Source organism: Perca fluviatilis, chromosome 4 (genome assembly GCF_010015445.1).
Source record: "Perca fluviatilis chromosome 4, GENO_Pfluv_1.0, whole genome shotgun sequence".
Lineage (NCBI taxonomy): Eukaryota > Metazoa > Chordata > Actinopteri > Perciformes > Percidae > Perca > Perca fluviatilis.
Genome location: NC_053115.1, coordinates 32,148,654 through 32,170,902, shown reverse-complemented (window position 1 = coordinate 32,170,902; position 22,249 = coordinate 32,148,654). Strand labels below are relative to the sequence as shown.

The following is a 22,249-nucleotide window of genomic DNA, read 5'->3' as shown; positions in this document are numbered from 1 at the left end:
TACAGTATAGGTTAAAAGTGCTGTTACAGTCATTCCCCGGCTGCAATGACAGTGCAGGAAATCCCAGAGCGCCGATTCGGGAAGACCCGGAAACACTGACCAATCAGAGCAGACTGGGCTTTTTCGGGAGGGGGTTTTAAAGAGACAGGCGCTAAAACGGAGCGTTTCAGACAGAGGGCTGGTTAACTCCAATGATTTCCTGAATCAATTTGATTCTGATTCACAAGGGCCCCTCATTTAAAGAGATTCTCAGAGAACTTCTGCTGTAAATTGTACAAGAAGCAACCCTCAAATATTTAATATAATGCACCAGGTGAATGCTTACATTACGTTTGTGGTGGGTTATACATCCATGGTGAAAAGACATATATTAAAAGTTTGATTTTGGGATTTTATTAATCAATATCAGATCACTCAAGCAAAGATAGATTTCTATGGGAGAATCGATTATTTTAACCCAGCCTTAGTGAATCCAAGTATAATCCGACATACAGTATGATAATAATGTGTTTTTTGAACTAATTAGCATATAATCATGTTCTAGTAGAAACCCAAAATACAAGTATAAACCTGAAAATTAGGATAATATGGGACCTTTAAAGAAAAATACATCCTAAGACGTGCTGCCCTGGTGGGAATTAAACCTTCACCCTCTCGGTGTTGGAGCTTTAATCATCCCACCGAGCTCCCCTTCTCTTTTTCGAACACATATGCCAACATTTGCTTTGACAATGGGATGTCTTTGCCACTAGGTGTTGGCGAAGTGTCAAAATTCATGAAGAGAGCCAGCCAACCGCAATGTAAACAAATGCAAAAGCATTATGGAAGCTATTTATGAGGTTTGTGAAGAGTGACAAAATCCCCCGGGCACACAAATGCTCACACAAATGCACACACACTTTCAGACACACCACCTGCTCCATTTGCCGTAATAGGAGTAAATGAATTAGATTTTGATGCTTTAAAAGCTTTTTCTTTCGGCTAATATTAAAAGTAAATTTCACTCTAATGGTGAGGTGTCTCTGTTTACAAGCCACTGATGATAGAGAGAGACCGAAGGGCTGAGGGAGAGAGAAGGATGGGTTATAAATGGATTTAAAAAAAAAAAAGGGATGGAGGGGACAGAAAGGAGGATGGAGGGTGTAGAGGACCAAACCAAGGAAGAGAGCACCCAGCACGTACTCACGTTCCGACAGATGATTGAGTTGTTTGCATTTATGTTTTGGACCATTGCTCTGAAAATGACGCTTCAAATATCGATTTGTCACTTATCAGATTACTGCAAAGCTAAGAGACAGAGGAATAGGAGCAGTGTGATGATACAACACAGCAAAAGATAACAGATAACAGAAAAAAAGGACTGTGGGGTGGAGGAAACTTATTTATGTAGCTGTAAAATTCACTATTGACACTATATGCTATTCCAACCCGTTCTCACTCCCAACTCGTAAAATACGGACGCTTGGGCAGTGGCTCTGATCAGCGTCCGATACGACGCAAAAAGCACCCTTCAGCGTGTGTGTAGAACGCACCGGGCAGAGCAGCAGCTATGCGGTGCTGTAAGATGACGTTGTATTAAGAGCGGCAACGGTAGCGAGTAGTATGAAAGGTTGAAATTCCGTGTAGGGAGATAGGTTGGGGTGGTGGATGGGTCAACCAACACAGGAATTTTACCCCGGCGACCGGGGTTCCTATCCCGTGTGTCACTTTTCTTAAACCCAACAGTCCCGCGTGTCACGGAAATTTACCTTTTATAAGCTCACCCACGAGCTTTCCTAAACTCAATTGCGTCAAAAGTGACCGGAAAGTATACCCGACGAAGCGCGTTTAGACCTGACGCTAAAGGACACTGTTAGCGTTAATAACAACGCCAAAGGCACCTGACCAAGCGTCCGTACTTTACGCGATAGAAATGAGAATGTGTTGGCTATTCACATCACATTTGAACCCAAAAGGCATTTTCACATATTGTTGAAATAACTAAACCATCAGCTTTTACCACCTTTGAAGAAACAAAGGGTGGGGAAGTTCTGAACATATAGAATAGCAGTGTAACAAAAAAAAAAAGACCTGGGATCCGAACGCCAGTAGCATTCATTGAAGCAGTCAACGTTCGTATGATATTGTACAAAAACGTATGCACACCAATTCGTATGATATCCTATGGAATTAGGCAGCCGCCGGCTGGTCACGTGACAGCTGGTCACATTACACTTAAAGGGACAGTTCGGAGTAATTTCACCCTAGGGTGACCTCGAGCCAAACAACCCCCCCCCCCCATAAGCTTTTTTCCCTTGGTCTAACATTGTGCGAGTTTGCGCTATCAGCCGAATGGCTTAGTGCAGGCGCTAATGGAACCAACTGTGCATCTTGTAAATGACCCCACTAATAATGCCCGGAATGGTACCAAACATCTACAATAGTACAAATAGGTTGTGTACTCATAAAACGAGTCATTAGAAACTTTGTAAGTACACCAGGAGTTTATTTAAATAGTACTTGCCTGATGGCTTCTACTCTCTGCTGCTAGCGCTGCTAGCTAGCCTAGCTAGCAGCCGATAGTAACGGATACATACAAATTACGGTGCATTACCTATATGTACTAATGGTTCAAGAGAATAGCCTGAAGCAGATTGTACCATTAATCTGGTTTCTACGTTCATCTGGGAATTAAAGAATAAAATAACCACAAACCAAACATTCCAGCATGTTAATCCAACATCATCTAACAGCACAATACGTAAATATCAACCAAAGTTAAACCTCCAGGAGACGTCCCGCCAATGGAAAAACTGCATATATACAAACACACAAACGCAGCCCCCCTAAGCACAATGCACAACCCAAAAATCCAAACAACACAAAATATACCTCCATCTAGATGGGCACACAACATGCAAATGATGGGACATGTAAGCAATCAAAAGCTGTGTTTTAATAGTTTATGGCAGTAAAGATAGATACAAGGCATGGACACACTTATACATCTGAAATACATCTAAAGGTAATAAATAAGTACCAATGATAAAGGCAGGAATGAAAGGAAGGGAAAGGAGAAAGAGAGGTTTCAAAGAGAGAGGGGAATCAATACAGTGGAAAGACAGCCAGAGAGATGGATGGATGATGTAGGTTAGATAGATAGAGATGGAAAGCAAGGTAAATGAACGAGTGTTGGCAGAAAATCAAATGAGCAGGAACAATCAGGGCATGAAGAGGATGAGAGGATCCCTGCAGCTTTAATTATGGGATTTACCTATAGCCTATGTTTGTGTGTGATGATGATGATGATGATGATGCAGGGCCATTACCCATTCAGGACACAGAACATATGGGTTCCAGCACAGCTGTGTGTGTGTGTGTGTGTGTGTGTGTGTGTGTGTGTGTGTGTGTGTGTGTGTGTGCGCGCGTGCGTGACCTCAGGGGGAATCGTGTGTACTAAATGTGTGAAATGGGCCGAGGACCAATGTGATGTCTGTGTGTCTGGCTCCAGTGATTCCCTCTGCCATGCCTTTCATGGCGAAGATGACGATGATGAAGATGAGTCATTTCACCCTACGACGGTGTTGTCATCCGGCTCGAGTCACGTCTGCACAACAGCTGATGCTCCTGCATTGTCTCTTTCCTCGTTCCTTTCCTGTCTCCTTCACCGCCTTCTCATTACTTCCTTTCCTCCTTCCTCTCTTACTTCCCTTTCCTTCCATAATTCTACGCTCCTTTTTTTCTCATTTAACATTCAAATTGAAAGGATTTAGTTAATAATTACATATATATGTACAAAGTATTTGCCAAGTACATTCTCCATTGAGTGTTAACAAGTGTTAACTTCCTTGAAGGCAGGTACTCTGTTGAAGTTTAAAACTATTGGATCTGCCCAGAGCCACTCTGGATCGGCCATAACCAATCGCTAACGTTTGGTCGTGACGTCGACTTGGCATCGTTAGCGTTCGCCTTAGCATCGTTAGCGTTCGCCTTAGCCAACTCCTTCACCGCTAACGGAGCGAGCTGGAAAATCTAACTTTTCCCGAACCCCGTGGGGAGGAGGGCCACAACATCATGGCCACCAACACAACTCAGCAAAGATTGTTCTTGCTCGGGATTTAACTTCTGGATATTCGGAACAACCTCAACGTCATCGTTCTCAGCCACTCCCTCTGTTCGCTGATTGGACCACCAAATATTTGGCCGGAGAAAACCCAAGAATATACCACAAACCCAGACGGAGTACTGAAGGGAAATGAAAATTCAGCGGAAGTACGTAGGAGGGCGGAGCCAGGCTACTCAAACCCTGCTCTACTTGGTTAAAGACCTGTGTTTGTTTGACTCATCAACCACCCCAACCTGTCTGTTTATGTAGAAATTTGGCGCTCTTATACTTCATCACCCTACTTCCTGGTGTAACAAAGAAACTATTGTCCGCTCAGTTATTTACTGCCATCACACCAAAGTACCACAAATTCATCAGTGCATTTACATTTTAACCAACTCTTTAACCTAAACTATATTGAATTAAATACTTAATAAAGCATACATCTGTATGTATGCTCGTGGTGAACTTTAGTATGTGTTTGAGTATTTTGTGTGTGTGTGCGTGTGTGTGTGTGTGTTTTAACAGGCCAGCCTGTATTAATCTTTATCTGTCTGACCCGTCTTTCGTATTAACGTGAGAAAAGCCCACTGGCGACCAGGTTTTCTCATTTCTCTCTCTCACATACATCTGACAGACAAACCGCTCAGTGCTGTGGCCGACCACTGACTGTAAGCATTGCTGAACATTTATACCACATAGTCTGAAGGCCTTGGCAGCAAAGAAGCTAAGCACTGTACTGCTGTGGAAAGGGGCAGCAGCTAAACGTATATTTACGCTGCCTCAAAAAGGACCACCTAAAAAAATAAATAAATAAATCGATATCAGTTTAAGTGTACGCTATATTTAGAATATTTTCACCGCTTTACCTTGCTGTCAGACGGCGCTTTCTGACGTGGGAAGTGAAGCCTTATTCTCTGTTTTCTTCAAAGCCAAAAACAATAATTTTACCTCGCGCCATCATGCCTTGATGGTATACAAACTAACCAAACAAAGCAGCAGTAGACCAGGGTAAAATTACTATTTTTTTCAAGAGTATTGTAGCTTTGAAGAGAGCATATATGGATGAATGGTTTCACTTCCCTATTGTAAAGCAGTGAAAATATTCTAACTATAGCGCACACTTATTTTTTTCTGAGGTAGGCCTTTTTTTTAGGTGTCCAAAATGTATCTCCCTGCTGCCCCCGTCAGCTTACATTGCTTAGCTTCCGTGTCGGTACTCCTGTCTGCTTCTCCAAACTGGGGGTGGGCCAACCCACCATCTAGCCCTATAATAACTTCTCCTTTTTTAAGGTTGAAAGCTTGTGGCTTCTAATTGACTTATGTTGTAAGAAAATTTGAAGTCAGAAGACAAACAACACGTACCGCAGTGTGCATAGACTAATGGGAATTTGGTTGTTTTCTGGGGTTAAAACACTTGATGTACAGTATATCGCTACACTTATTGTGTGTGTGTGTGTGTGTGTTAGAGAGAGAGAGAGAGAGAGAGAGAGAGTGTGCGTGCGTGTGTGTGTCAGGCCAAATTACAATAGATTCAACACTGTGTATCACTTTAGTGACGTGAAGTATGTGTGAGCTGCTGCTGAAATCACACTGTTGGAGAGACATACTGCATTTTGACACACTGCATTTTGAACCTTTATTCTTTCAGTGTACACTGACACTATAATATTCTAAAAAGATCAACAATACTGTGCAGATCCACCACAGCAGCTGGGGGTTAAATGCTGGGCTCAAAGGCACTTCAGTGGCTGAAAGACACAGTTGAGGCTTCTGCTGTCTTTTGATGAAGACGGCTTTGGAAAAATAAAAGCAAAATCTCAACAGTATTTGTGAAAACAGCTGGTCTCGCATGGCAGTATGTGCTGTAACGTTTGTTGCACTGAGTTGACCCAGTTATTTTGATGTGTGTGTGTGTGTGTGTGTGTGTGTGTCTGTGTGTGTGTTGGTGTGTGTGAGAGTGTGTGTCTTGACATGGAAGACAGATTCATCAGGTTTTCTCACGTCAACAGATTGCTCCTCTCTGATCTCACAGCTGGGAAACAACGTGTGAAATGAGTGTTGTGTGTTTCTTACTGTGTGTGACACTGTGTGTGAGTGATATTTTACTACATGGAAATGGGTCTTGAAATAGTCACTTTTTTACGTGTGTGTGTGCTTTGCATGTATTAGGTCCAAGTGGCCCAGTTCGTTACTGTGTCATTGGTGTATATGCATAAATATATGTGCACGTATGTTTTTATTTTTTATTTTGTTTGTACGTGCATTGTAACGCTTGTGCTTCCCCCGTGTTGTCATGGTGAGAAGAGTCTCTGAGTAACAAACATCACACCTATTGGCTGTGTGTCGAGTTGATTTAAGTCAACTGTATTTGAAAATAGAATTTTAAATGAGACAATCCCTTTAAAAAGAAATGTACTGAGCTGAGCTTTATGGATTTAGAGAAGTGGGTGACGAGTGGTGTTGGCGTGTGTGTGTGTGTGTGGGTGTGGGTGGGAGGGTGGGTGTGTGTGTGTGTGTGTGGGTGGGTGGATAGGTGGGTTTGCGTGTACATGTGTGTGCTAGGTGTGAATAAGAAATGTAATCAGTTTTGCTGTGGAAAGACCTGACCCAGGCTAGATTACTTCAACACACACACACACACACACACACACACACACACACACACACACACACACACACACACGCACACGCACACGCGCACACACCTCTGCCAAGCAACCCCACAGTAATATAACTTCAACAATATTGATACACACAGACACACATATAGAGTACATATGTATGCACACAAACACACACAAATGCACTGTGCTGCTGTGTATTAGCTCCATTTAGTCAAGATAGAAGTGATGGATGGAATCTCTTTTAGCCACCTAATATAGTATATATATTTTGCGTGTGTGTGTGTGTGTGTGTGTGTGTGTGTTATGCCCTCGTCTATAGGTGTAGGAATGCAACATAAAAGTTAAAAGGTTGCCCCCTCCCCGGTGCCCAAACCAAAGTGTGAACACTGAATTGCAATCAAAGTGTAATAATTTGTTGTTACGAAAGGTTAAATTGTGACAATTAACGGTTAGTTAACTGGGTCAGCCTCCAGCAAATGAATGTAAGTCAATACCTGTCCTCACAAGAACAGTAGTCCAAGTCATGTGTGGCTCCAAGTTTGTTCTTTTGCTTCCTCCGCACACTCCTTCCTCTTCAAAAGTCACTGCACTGACCTTTTAAATCCAAATGTCATGCCATCCAGGCAACAGTTTCTAGTAAAACGCATCAGTAAATGAATGAACAAATGCGTAAATGTTTATTGTATTTTCTTTTACTCGACTTCAATTTATCGTCATTATGTATATGATAGAATCTACGTGATAGAATTCTGCCTTGAACCATAAATGTAGCATGTAGAGTGTATAAAAAGAGTGTTGTGGCTGACTGCTGAATCCAAACATTTCCATCTTTGGGAAAAGCTATAACAAAGCAGAAATGTATCAGTACACTGCATCTATAGTTCCAACACAATGAAAAACGGAGAGATTAGAACCGTCCTCAAAGTAAAGTTAGAGAGTCCAAATGTATTCTTAAGCTGCTGTCCGCCACACACCCATTTTCTCTCTTTCGTTCAACATTAATTCAGGACACTTTCGCACCTATGCAGCCGAGCGACAATACACACACAGGCGCTGTTAGAACCGCACAGTCGCACCTGCTTGATTCAGTATCTCTCCTCTGCCACTCTCTTGCCAAGTAGTCTCACCAGTCGCTTCTAACTCTCAGCCTGGCTGATGGCAGTCAGCCAAACGGAGCCGGCCGACCCATAAACGCCCCATCCTGTGCTATAAAGCAGAGACTAAAACACACTTAAACCACGAGTCGACAGAGAAAATGTGTTTCACGCCGTGGTTCAGAACCCTCGGGCGTGTGGATACATTAAGGCGCTGAAATACAGCTCCAGTGCGTTAAAGAGCCCGAGTTGTTTTTTGCTTCTTTTGCTGCATCGAGCGACAGCCGAATGTCGCACGGACCTGGCCGACCGTTTCTGCGGCACAGCAGTCCTTTTTTAGAAAATCATATTTACAAACTGTATTTGCAGCAGACCTCTGGTGCAGTGGGAAGTTAAAAAAAAAAAAAAACACGCTCATCAATCAGGAAGATGCTGATACTGTACTGCAAAAGGAATGATGGCAGGAAAACTGGTCGTAGACCCTGCTTCTAAACAGAAACAGCACTCTAATCAGTTTTGCAACCTGCTGATCAAGGGCACTATATTAAGAGAAGAAGACAAACACAAGGGGCCCTATTTTAACGATTTATTGAACAAATTTATTTAATTCATTTAATTCATAGGTGTGTTTTGGGCGTAACATGCAATAAACCAATCAGAGTATCCTCTCCCATTCCCTTTAAAAGCCAGGCGCGTTTGGACCTTGGCGCATTGCTATTATGATGGCGGATTTGCACCGTAATGTTTTTTATTTGTAATCTTTTGCATGTGTGTGTGCTGCTGCGCTTCCCTGTGTGTGTGTGTGTGTGTGTGTGTGTGTGTGTGTGTAACAAGCATAGTGTGCACGCGCTGTGCACGAGCCTAGGCGCGTTTTACTCATTCGCTGTTAAAATAACAATGACATGTTGCGACTTTAGACCAGGTTTTTGTTGGTCAACGGCGCGATCACTTCCCGCTGCCTCGCGATAGCAATACGCCGAGAATGCACCTGAACACACCTCCCTGTAAGACCAGCACGCCCCATGGGGCGCACAGATGGGCGCAAAGGTGCATTTGCTATTTAAACGACGTGGGCGCCGGATGGGAAATTGACAACTGAGTCGGTCTTAAACTAGCAAAGACACACCAAGATGCGGAAACACTAACCGTTTGGTGTAACTTATCCAAAAGATTACACCATATTTGTAGTCAGTGTATGGGTAATTGTTGATTGCGGATGTAGAGTCTGCCAGAGACATTTTCATCTAGCTCGATATCACAGCCAATATCATACCAAGTAAACACAACTGCATGAGTGTCCAAGTCTGATTTGGACTGTATCAAGGTAAGGCAACGTGGACGGTTCCCTACAACGCTCTTCACAAGTAAAATAAATGATCAGTTCACTTCTTTCATTCAATTTGGGTGTTTTTAATAAATCTTTATAGCATTTGAAGAAAAAAATTGATAAAAGAACGATGGAAAAAAAAGAATTTTTTTTGGGAAAAGCTTCAAAAACATGGCGCAAAAAAGAAGAAAAAAATTTAAGAAAAGCGCAGAAACAAAGGGCAAAAGTGATTAAAAAACGTGGACCAAAAGTGTGCAAAAAAAGAAGTTTTGATTTCAAATCTTGACCCAGAAAAACAAAACTTTGCTTTGTCGACGGGAAGACAACACAAGGGTTAATTGCTGGTTAGACCTGATCTGTCATGTGTTTGTTCTGTTGTCTTTGTGGAATGTATGACTTTTTCTTTCTGGAATATAAAAAAATACATGTGTAGATCGACTAAATGTACCTGTACCAGAACCAGATTTACAGCATGCTGAACTTATGCTGAGAACACATCATTTCATTGACTTGTTTTTAGCAATTTATTGATTGGCAATCATTCTTTAAAACAGTATCTGCGAGCATTGCTCTTGTCAGTGGAAGAAATCGCCCACGTTAAAGTGCACCTGTTTTGTTATAATCATATTTGAACTGTGTCCGTCTTGTTTCTGTGGCTGTAGGGTCGTTCATGGTGGTGAACGCGTCGGGCCGGGCGTCGGGGCAGAAGGCTCACCTTTACATGCCCACCCTGAAGGAGAATGACACCCACTGCATCGACTTCCTGTACTCCCTGTCCAGCCGGGATGGAGCCAGCCCTGGCACGCTCAACGTCTACATCAAGGTGTGTGTGTGTGTGTGTGTGTGTGTGTGTGTGTGTGTGTGTGTGCGTGTGAGTGTGCGTGTGTGACTGACTGACAGGGAGGGATGGTTTGACAGATGAAAAGGGTGATAGACTGAACAGATTAAACAGTTAAACAAACATACCTCTGTTTTCTGTCAAAGAGTGATGGAGTTCGCCCTAGGGCAATGAGTGTTTCAGCAGCGTGTCTTTGTGTGTGTTGTGTGTGTGTGTGTGTGTGTGTGTGTGTTCTCATTTAACTACATTCGTGGGGTCCAAAAACCAGGAATACACTATACTTGTGGGGTCCGGATAGCTTTGTGGGGCCAAAATGCTAGACCCCACAACTTTAATGGGCTGTTTGAGGGTTAAGACTTGGTTTTAGGATTAGGGTTAGAATTAGATTATGGTTAGGGTGAGGGTAAGGGTTAAGGTTAGGCATTTAGTTGTGATGGTTAAGGTTAGGGTAAGGGGCTAGGGAATGCATTATGTCAATGGCAGGTCCCCACAAAGATAGTGAAACGCACTATGTGTGTGTGTGTGTGTGTGTGTGTGTGTGTGTGTGTGTGTGTGTGTTGTGTGTGTGAGTGAGAAAGAGTGACAGAGAGAGAGGAAGACGACGTCATGAAAATTCAGGCCTCAAATATTCCCTTTTAATTAGGGCTGGGTACCGACGGAAATGCCTCCATTGTTTGGAGTATCGAAAAATGCCTCGTAATTCAATACTAAAATTTGAATACTTAGGAGTCAATCTCATGAGCGTCAGTGAGCCAATAAACATGCAGCATGCTCATACCAAGATCTAACAATGCTGCTGATTGGCTGTCTAATGCTACAGGACGTACAGGCAGGCAGGAAAATACTCTCCGTTACACACAGAGACGGCTTGTGTGTGTGTGTGTGTGTGTGTTGCTGTATTTTGAGCAGCTTCACTACAGTGTGCGGTGTAAAGCTGAAAAATAAAAGATTTGTACCGTAATGTTGTAATTTCTTTATGTTATCATGGATGTAAAAAAAAAAATTGGTATTGAAAAAGGAACGTTCATGAATCGGTATCGAATTTACGATATTGGTATTAATTTATTTTTTAACGATACCCAGCCTTACTATTAATATGGATCAAGTTAGCCCTACTGCATTTTATAGCTTGGTTATTGTGTTTGTGTGCATGGACACATATGCATGTAAAGTATAGGAAATCATAACATTTGTTATAATAAACAAACAAACATTAGGGATAGCAACCAGGGTTGTGAGTGTGAGTGTATATACATATTATGGTCTGAAGTCACTGATGGACAGATGGGTAGAATAAAAAAGTTTGCAAAGAAACTCCCGCACACTGTCTAACTTGCAAAAAAAAAAAAAAAAAGTTTAATAGCAGGCACTGTTTTGGTACTGGACCATCTTCAGGAAAAAAGAATAACAAGCTTGAAAGAGAGCTGTAGATGGAGGGTGTGAGTGTTGAAAGGACAGACTAGTGAACTCTGGGAATGTAAAGATGGATGAAAGGGATGAAAAGATAAGTCATGACATAAAGGGATTGCCAAAGATCTGTAAGTGACTGAGCAAGGGGATTAACACATCACTGGATTGGAGAATCCACGCGTGAAGTAATCGACTAATTAATTAACTGATAAATACGGAATGAATGTCAGAAGATTAAGGAGTCAAGAGTTACAAGAGAAACACTATCACCAGCAATGCCCATGGCAGAAGCTACTGATTGGTGTAATTATCATCTTGTTTAATTACAATTGATACAATTATTAAATAGTAAAAATGACACCTTTATTTTGGCTTTATCGTACAAATTCTCCAGTTTTACTTTCTGAAACCTGAAAGAAGATTTGGGCTTTCTCTTTTCATCCACTAAATCTTTTTTTTTTTATGTTTTTTTTGTTGTCTTTTTTCACTGTCTGCCTGCAGGTGAATGGAGGCGCTCAGGGTAACCCAGTATGGAACGCCTCTGATACTGTTACTGAAGGCTGGGTGAAGGCTGAGCTGGCCATTTCTACATTCTGGCCGAACTCCTATCAGGTAACACGCACACACACATGCACGCACGCACGCACACACACACACACACACACACACACACACACACACACACACACACACACACACACACACACACACACACACACACACACACACACACAAATGTATCTTCTGTCTTTGCTGGCATGAACAGCCATTAGTAACATTTTTGCAAAGGCTGATTACATGTCATGAATATGATCCATGACAAAAACAATAATACAGCAGGCTATATATTTCAATAATAAGGCTAACCTTTCTTTTTCTAATGCTGCCTGCTCCTTTTTGTCCATCATTTAATTCTTGAGCCAAAACAAAATGAGCCAGATTAAAGTAATCTTTTAATGTGATTGAGTTCTATAATTACACTCCCTTATGTCGTGCGTTAGGCAGAAATGTATTATATTCCAAATGTCCTGCCTGACGTGGTTTGCCTTTTTAATTGCCCCCCCCCTAAAAAAATAAAGTAATATTTACTTTAATCCATAGACAGTCAACTGCAGAAGGTGCCTCTGTAAGTTTTGACAATTTATGTGTGAAAGGTACAAAAAAAAGATTGTTTGTGACTGCCAAATTGCCAAATTCGAGGCTTCAAAACGGCAGCCCACAAACCAATTTTTAATTTCACTGATGCTATGTCGACTGTCTTTACATTTTTTGATGTTGCATGCTAACACTTCAGCGTATAACCATAGACAATAAAGCTGTATAACCTAAGATGAATTATGACCATAGTTGGAGTTGTGGATTGAGTTTCATCACTTAACAGGTAAGATGACCAACAGGCTTCTATTTGTGAATTCCTTTAATATGGAAACACAAAGCTGTTGCTATTTAATGGCTCTAATTTTGTCTGTCGATCTGTTTAAGGTGCAGAGAGACATACCCTGCTGTGATGTTTTATTGAGGTAGCACAAAAGCAACTGTGTTTTACCTAATGACTGAGCTATGTTCAGTAAATGAAGGCACCCCTGTGTCGCACACACAGATCTGAGGCACAATGGTAACCAAAGTGACATAAAGGTGTGTGTGTGTTTCCCTCCCTAATGAGGAGTCACCTCCCATGGAGAAATGACATTTTCTTTTTCAAAAAGGACAAAAACATTGTCAAATTAAAGTCTATGTATGTGTGTGTTGCAGTGGGTTGTAGCCTACCAATGGTTCCCAAACTGTTTAGTCTGAGGTACCTTCACAGCCCTGATAGATGAACACACCTATCTTTTCATCAATTTGTAATGTGTTCCAAATGTATAACACTTAATTATATCAACGAGGATATTGTTACTTTTTATTGTATTACAAGTTATTGAACTGTCAATATTTAGGTTGGTATGGTCAGCAATCATGCTACTACTATTTGGGAGTGAAGCTGAATGTTTCAACCATTTATCCATTACTTTTACTTAACTATTGGAACTGTTCAAATAGTTTTAACTAGCTATTTGAACTTTTTGGTCAGTAGTTTTAGCTAACTATTTGAACTGTTCATTCAGTAGTTTTAGCTAACTATTTGAACTGTTCATTCAGTAGTTTTAGCTAACTATTCAAACTGTTTAGTCAGTAGTTTTAGCTAACTATTTCAACTGTTTAGTTGGTGGTTTTAGCTAACTATTTGAACTTTTTGGTCAGTTGTTTTAGCTAACTATTTGAACTGTTCATTCAGTAGTTTTAGCTAACTATTCAAACTGTTTAGTTAGTGGTTTTAGCTAACTATTTGAACTTTTTGGTCAGTAGTTTTAGCTAACTATTTGAACTGTTCATTCAGTAGTTTTAGCTAACTATTCAAACTGTTTAGTCAGTAGTTTTAGCTTACTATTTAAACTGTTTATTCAGTAGGTTTAGCTAACTATTTCAACTGTTTTAGCTCAGTAGTTTTAGCTCACTATTTCAGCCGCTTATGCCATAGCTTACATTTAGCTCATTTAGTTTACTATTTATTCATTACTTTTAGCTAACTATTTGGACTATTTAGTCATTACATTCAGCGAACCATTTCAGCCGTTTATGTATTCTTTTTAGCTATTTATTCCTACCATTCATGTATTCATTACTTTTAGCTACCTGTTCCAGTGTCCAGGTGTTACAGCTGATAAATTATTTTAAATAAATCATAATTTCTTTTTTTTCAAATTAGTTAAGCTGCTCTACAATCTCAAAGTATCCTCTGGTACTAGCAGAAGTACAACTGGATGGAAATCACTTTTATCACCAATTAAATTGGAGGATTAGGCTAATTGTGTGTTGTTTTTTGCATTTGAACTATAACGAAAAAAGAACATATTTTACTTTCCCCTTGTTGACACAGATTTACGAGATAAAACATTTCACATATTTTCATGCATGTTTTCCTCAATTTGATACACTTCTGGTCTGTTGCCATGTAAATGTGGGATTTTACTTCCTGGATGAATCACTGCCAAAACTGTAGATTCTTTTGATAAATAAAACATGGAGGATAGTGAGTAAAGAAGCCAGTATAAAGTGAGAAAGCTCACAGATTTTTTTCCTGCCTTTTTGTCTTTATTAGGTAGTCCAAAGTAGAGAAAGACAGGACGATGGAAAAGAGCATAACGTGACGAGAGTCTTAAATATATATATCAGTATCCAGTATGTACCAGTAGCTATGGCGTCTAAAAACTTGACATGTGTGCCAGGGCAGGGGGATTTCTTTTTTTAAGGAAAAGAAGAGAGTACAGTCTTCCCAGAAGTCTTTAGTATTCAGGCTAAGTCCCAGTTTATACTGTTGAGGATTCTGACAAGTACAGCACAGAGATGGTGTGTGTGTGTGTGTGTGTGTGTGTACTAGTATATCTGTGTGGGTCAGAAGTGCATGGCCCTGCTGACTGCCTGTCACCCTAAGAGTGTGTGTGCAAAGTCTGTGGTAAAGGAAATGTGTGAGTGATGTGATGCGAGAGTAGTGGGGAAAGACACAAATTACAATTACATGAAAAAGAGAATAAAAGAGCTGATAGAGAGAGAGAAAATACATACAAAGGAAGACAAAGAGAGAGATGGCTGAGAGGAAACAGAAAGAAATGAGAAGAGTGGGTAGGTATCAAGAATGGAGAGCAAAAAGAAAAGGGAGAGAGAAAGATGAAGAGGATGAAGGAGGAGGATGAGACAAGGAAAGAGGAGAGGAGGGAGGAGGGGGAGGAGGATCGACATATGTGGGTGGCATAAGGACAGAGACAGAAGGAGGAAGGAATGAAGTGAAGAGAGGAATAGTTTCTGACTTTTACTGGAAATTCCCCTGGGGTTTCCATATGAGCTTCGCAGGGGCATCAAGGTGTTGCAGTTTGTGGGAGAAAGACTACTTTTGGTGAAAACTGTGGCTCAATCTGATTTCTTTCTTTCTGTTTTCCTTCCTTCCTTCCTACCTACCTTCCTTCCTTCCTTCCCCTCTCAGGTAATATTTGAAGCGGTTTCAGTTCAAGGCCATCCAGGTTTCATCGCCATCGACGACATACGAGTTCTGGCTCACCCCTGCCGTAAGTGACCGTGTGTGTGTGTGTGTGTGTGTGTGTGTGTGTGTGTGTGTGCGTCGTAATGGTTGACCCTGCACAACTGTAGCCCCACTGAGCATCATCTGTTTTATAGCTTGCTCTCACTTACACACACATACAAAGGCGGTGTGAAGGACAGATTGTGAGGCTTGCAGACAGATTGCAGAGAGCCAGGAAGAAGGTCCAAACTCAGGGTCTTCATCGCTCATATCTGACAGAAACACTTTGCTTCACAAAACTCCAGACTGCTTACTGCAACACTCGGTGGCCTACTTACCTCTCTCTGTCTACCGAGTATTGCTCCCTCGCGTTCTCAACATCTATTCTTATAAGTTCCTACTGGCACTGTTGCATTTTTTTTCTTTTGTCTTAAGTATTAGTTATACATTCGTTCAGTTCAATTAAACTTTACTTGCATTATACTTGAGTACAACAAAACATGACATAGTCACTCTTAGAGGTTAAAAGCCTTTGCACACCAAGTTCGTATTTTTTGTATGTTTTCTTAATCCGTCACGCTCACTGAAACCCTGCACACTGAGTCCAATGTGTTTTATTATTCTATTTGTTGCGGAAGTTTGCAATACGAGACAGAATGGAGTAGTGAGGATGATTTTGTGGTCCTCTCCATTCTTGAGTTAAAGTGCTCCTAGTATGCTTTTAGGCTTTTTCCCTTAACTTTATTGTGTTATATACTGTATCTTTTTTGTGCATGTAATAGGCTTCCAAAGTGAAAAAGCCCAAAGTCCATTACCATCTCCAACAGAAAACACTGTTCACAAACTGCTCCAAACAGCTCTATTGTAGTCCGGCCTTTACTTCAGAGACGAACGTGCGTCACTTTGTAACACACGTTATAAATTTCCGCTTGTCGCTCACTTAAATCAGATTTTCCAAAATTCTCCCACTCGCGCTCCACTCGCGCCGCTCACATACTCTGGACTCAGCCTATCAGAAGCCATTTGGGATGATGGTGTTTGCACGTACGGCGTTCAAACTACTCTCTTAAAGCTTTTGACGTATGCAAATATTTTTTTAAAAATTTATAAAATCGAATCTAGTACGAAAACTTCAATGATGGATGAAAGTTTCAAAGTCAGTGTGTAAACGTCATTGACATAACATGAGGTTGTATTTTTTTTTTTTTTCATAATACATAATTTAAGAATGCATAATAATTTGAAAGAAAAAAAACAGCCGTGACCAGAAGCTCTTTTCGTTTTAATTTGGAAAAAAAACGATTCTTTCTTCAACACTGTGTTTAAGATGATTTTTATAAAACTTTTTGTTCATCTCATTAGTTTCTTTTCCCCCCATTTCTCTGCATGTCCCATGCCTTCCTCACGCTACTTGGCACTGTCTTTGAATTTCTTTCTTTCTATCAGTCTCTTCTTTCGGTTTGCCTTTTCTTTCTCTCTGAACAACTGGCACAGAACACTTGGCTCATCTGTGCCGTGCACTAATCAGATTCGTCAAAGTGGGTGAGTCCATGGTAGAAAGCGGAAGGAGAGTAGAGGTATTCACAATGGGAGAAAATAAAGTAGAAAACTAAAATCTGAGGTTATTTAAAGAGAGGGAGGAGAAAGAAGAATGTACAAGGGAGGTAAATGCACCACAACAAATATATATATATATATATATATATTATACATTCATATATAAGTTCTTGTCATTTGTAACAAACTGACCATTAGTGTCGGGGCAAATTATCATTGCTAAATGATCGATGCATACTCCGCAAGGCTTATCTCTGTCTGCAGACAGTGAAAATGAAATTAACCAGTCGCTGGCTGATCTCAATGCCAGGCCAAAGTCACCCAGTGTCTGGCAGTCTGTCTCACTGTCTGCCTGCTCATCTCTCTCATAGCCATCCCATACATTTTTTTTCTGCCTGGCTCCAGACAGCAACATTGAGCCCTGTTTAAACTGGTTTACTGTTGTGGGTTTTCTGCAAGTGTTTTTTTCTCATTACCACTGGCATCTGCTATTATAACCCAGTGTGGATCTACCATATCTTTTATAACAAGATGGCCTCTTTCAGTTGCCTGCCAATTGCTTTAATACATGATTATGGAACTTTTATTAGTTTAGAAAGCTTGAAACCCTATTTAGACAGAACTAATTTACCCTTGGGATGTTTATCAAGGACCACTCAAATATACATAAAAGAATGAATTAAAAAAATGAGACAAATGAAAAAAAAAAAGATTTGCGTCTGTATGGTCTAGTGCACCGGGGATTTCTAAAGAAATATCACCGAAAGAAAATCAGATCCTTTATTCTTCGTAAAAGGTCCCCAACAAAAGCAAATAGTCCTCTACCTTCTTTTGAGACTCTGCATTATATGATTCCAATAAAATACAATTTTATTTATAGTATCAAATCATAAGAGTTATCTTAGGACACTTTACAGATAGAGTAGGTCTAGACCACACTCTATAACATACAAGGACCCAACAATTCTGGTAAATCCCCCAAGAGCAAGCATTATTAATTTAATTATGAATTCGCATAAAAAAATTAAATAAAATGGATTGGTGCCTTTTCTATGTTTTTTAGTTGTACAGAAAATTGACCTGAATGGTTACACAGTGTCTGTTTACGGTGTGTGTTTCAGGTAAAGCGCCTCACTTCCTGCGTCTGCAGAATGTGGAGGTGAACGTGGGTCAGAATGCTACGTTCCAGTGCACTGCCGGAGGGAAATGGTCTCAGCACGATAAACTCTGGCTACAGGTTAGTACCTTCGTATTGGTCTGCATGAACGATATCAGCAGGAAGTGTACATGCGGAACTTGTAGAAAGTCAGAATTACGTAAATTTCCACACATTATAAAACTGTTACACCTTGTGGCAACCCAGGGGACTTGGAAGCCTGATTCACAATGAAAATAGGTAACTCAGAGACAGTTGGCTTTAACATAAAGTGTTCTTTAATAACTTAGGTCAGGAAAAGGGTAGTGGAACAAACTTTTACTTAAGATTCTTCCCTGTCCGGGGTCTGTCAGCCTTCATGCGGTGCTGTCCTGTGGGGGTTTAAAGCGGAGCGAGAGGTCAGTCCTTTTTTCCCAGCCAATCTCCTTACTGAACAACCAAACTCCTGCAGCGTTGCCTCTCTGGTCCTTAGTTCCTCATTCCTTCCCATGCGGCCTTGGGCTGGCTCTCTTAATGCCTTCCCCTGATTACCTGATGGGCTGCAGGTGTGACCAGCGCCATGTGCCATGTGGCTGCAGCACTTGAACAGGCAGATAGACTCTATCCCTCTACCGCTTCTCCCAATCTGAGCCCATGGAGCCGCCCCCTGTGCCGGATTGGCTGGTCTGTTTCCCCTGGTTTGCTACAAACTGACAAGTAAATATGTGTTTCGGTGGCATACTGTGGTGAGTTTTGTTAAATAATTTATACTTTTTATCGATCCCCAGTGGGGAAATTACAATGTTTTTCACTCTGTTTGTTAGAACACACAGGCCTGAAATACACACACACACATGCTATACACCTATGCTATACACCTATACACCTATAAATGCACAAATGGAGAGATGTCAGAGTAAGGGGGCTGCAACTGCTGGACAGGCGCCCCGAGCATTTGTTGTGGGTTCTGTGCCTTGCTCAAGAGCACCTTGGCGGTGCCCAGGAGGTGAACTAGCACCTCTCCAGCTACCAGTCCACACTCCGTACTTTGGTCAGTATGGGGACTTGAACTAGCAACCCAACTCCCTATACGGACTGAGCTACTGCCACCCCCAAACAATACATGTATGTACATCTATAGAAAGGGCTCGTACGTAGTACTTGTACAGGTGAATCTAATGGAAATTAGTTATTTATAATTTAGTAATTAATTTATAAATGTGTTAATTACAATGTTGTAGATTCACAACATTTTTGAGTGATAATACACTGAAAGTTGTCCAGATATGTCTAAGTATGGGCTTATATGGAGAATGCCAAAAGGTAAACTGCACTACAGAGTCCATTATTTTCTATATCAGAACACTTCTGTGTTTATTATGGCTCTCATACCATGGCCACTTACTACTGTGTTTGTCGACCATTTCCTACATTTTATGTAGTAAGTTTAACCAATTGTTAGGTATGTTTCACTACTGAAAGTTGAGCAGAAGTGTTCTTGTAATGGTTACCTGACGTTGATTATCCCTTAGGCAGTGATTTCGAAAACAGTGATTAAACTCTACGCGAGCTATCCTGTTATATGGTTTTGACAGACTCCTGCCATTAAATCAGAAACAACAATCTATTGATCCATCTAATACTATATTAAATATCCTGCAATAAATAATTTAAATTGGATAATAGGCCAGTGTACCAAATGCAGTTATGATTTATTTTGACCATTTTCTATAGAAAATAAGAATAAAAAAAGTAAGTACACTGTGACAAACATCCCCAGCCTTCCCAGCAGGACTGATTAAAAGTCCTTGTTCCGCTCTGCACCGATGACTCCATCTCTGTACAAGGGATGTATGAGTGTGTGTGTGTGTGTGCTGTGTGCATCCATGCATATATACGTCCTAGTTTACATGTGCACTGGCAAGCTTGCACGTTTTCACTGAATGAAAACGCTGCTGTGTATAGTAAAGTGAGCAGTGACCCTCCTCACTGGAGGTATGTTGGAAAAAAACACATTTCTCCAAATTGTAATACTACAATGGTAAAAAAAACAATTGGATCTGGAGATGTGGGGATCGTATGCAAAGCGGTACGGTTTTTGGTTTCATGTCTGATTTGCTCTGTTCAAATTGCTTTTGGTTCCTGCCAGGTCTTTGATTTCAATATGGGGTCATTACTGTGCTACTGTCGATGCATGCTTCTTGGAATCCCTGTAAATTGATAGGCTAAAAAAATACTTCAGAAACTGTGGGGGCAGCAGTCCTTGGCTAAGGTTACACTTGCCTTTTCTCAACAATTCATTTCTAATATGAATTATTTCTAATTTTCTAATCAGATACACCAGATTTGGCCTTACATGATGGCAACGTGGCCGAATATTGAACCCAATGTGAAAGTGCCTTAAGCACCCTGCAGTTCCGCAAATGACAGCTAGATGATACCAAGAAAACTTGGACATATCTGTGGCAGTGAAATGAGCATCAAGAGCCTTTATTCTAAGAATTTCTGTATCCACCCCCCCCAAAATAAGTTAGAGACTCAAGAATTAATTTCACTTCTTGTAATGCATGTCTCACAATATTGGGCTCAAAGAGGTGGTCAGTTGACTCACAGACGTCTCAGCCTATCACATTCAGCTGGGACAAGCAAGCAGTAAACCCCACTTTGCTAACCTATTTTTTCTAAATGAGATTTTCTGGCTCAAGTAAATTTCAAATAGCGACAAACTGTAAACCAAATTTCAGGCTTCGCAACATCTCTTCAGAAACCTTTAAAGTGATGTCATGGATTATATGTATATAACGTAATGTTATTCATCATTAAACTTTTCCATTTGTGACCAGATCTTTATTTCTCTGCACAATCTTTTTAAGTTAAAATTGCATTTGGACGGGCGCCCGGACAGCTCACTTGGTAGAGCGGGTGCCCATATATAGAGGTTTACTCCTCGACGTAGCAGGCTCAAGTTCGACTCTGACCTGCGGCCCTTTGCTACATGTCATTCCCCCCTCTCTTTCCCCTTTCATGTCTTCAGCTGTCCTGTCTAAATAAAGGCCGAAAATGTCCCATCCAATGTCTGCATCTTTTTCATTATTTTCCATTACTGTAAGAAGAGCGCAATCATCATGACCTCTGTATGCAGAGGTTGTGTTTCAAAAGCCAATTCGGCATCGGTGTAGTCTCGCATTGCCAGCTCTATCACCACAGCGCTGTGGAGTAAGGTTTGGCTACACCACAGATACATTCTAGGATAGGAGAAGAAAAACGCTGTTTGCATTTCTTTAAACCAATCACAATCGTCTTGGGGTGGCGCTAAGCTCCGGACGCAGAGTCGGTGGCTCTGCAGAATAGTCTCTGGAAGGAACTTGTTTTGGTGGAACATTTGCACCCAGCAAAAGAAAACATAACCTACAATATTACATGTATGTGTGTACTTCGTCCACGGCAATCCCGCCAATCAGTCCCAAAACGTCCCAGTTACAGAGTAAATGGCGTAAACATATTCTTTGTAAATCTTTACAATCATTGCCCAAAAGAACCAAGCAGGCCTGCCTTGTTGAATGGTCCAAGCTTCCTTCAAAACGTGCCATTTTCAGCGAGTAGTTTGTTGTTGTTTCCCGTATTGAAGGGATTTTAGGAACGGCAAAACACACAGAGAGAGGAAGGTGAGGGGTGCATGATGTCAGGCTCTATCCTAGGAATTTACCTGATGAAGGTCTGAGACCGAAACGTTGTATTTTTCTAATAAATTATTGCTTGCGTAATGGTCAGTGTGCGGGATTTTCTCTCTACTAGGCTCTATCCTAGGAAATGTACTTCCGTTGATCCAGACTAGCATCGGTGAGAACAAGCTACAAAGGCTTTTGCCAATAATTGACTGGTCTTATGTTTCTCGGTATGCAGCAGTGGAACGGTAAGGACACGGCACTGATGGTGACCAGGGTGGTGAACCACCGGCGTTTCTCTGCAACCGTCAGCGTGGGCGACACGTCGCAACGCAGCACCAGTCGCTACCGCTGTGTCATCCGATCCGACGGCGGCTCAGGGGTGTCCAACTACGCCGACCTCATCGTTAAAGGTATGTTCATGCTGTTCATCTTCTTTCACGTAAACTACGAGTAGG

General features: G+C 41.2%; 1 protein-coding gene across 11 annotated transcripts in view; it reads left to right on the top strand.

Moving 5' to 3' along the window:
• Positions 1-22,249, top strand: part of ptprt (protein tyrosine phosphatase receptor type T) — a 452,792-nt gene that overhangs the window by 96,307 nt on the left and 334,236 nt on the right. For all 11 annotated transcript variants that reach the window (XM_039797954.1, XM_039797952.1, XM_039797953.1 and 8 more), the window contains exons 3-7: positions 9,795-9,955; positions 11,882-11,992; positions 15,399-15,480; positions 18,113-18,228; positions 22,030-22,204. In XM_039797954.1, coding sequence (XP_039653888.1) covers positions 9,795-9,955; positions 11,882-11,992; positions 15,399-15,480; positions 18,113-18,228; positions 22,030-22,204 — 645 coding nt within the window. The remainder of the gene's footprint in view (positions 1-9,794; positions 9,956-11,881; positions 11,993-15,398; positions 15,481-18,112; positions 18,229-22,029; positions 22,205-22,249) is intronic.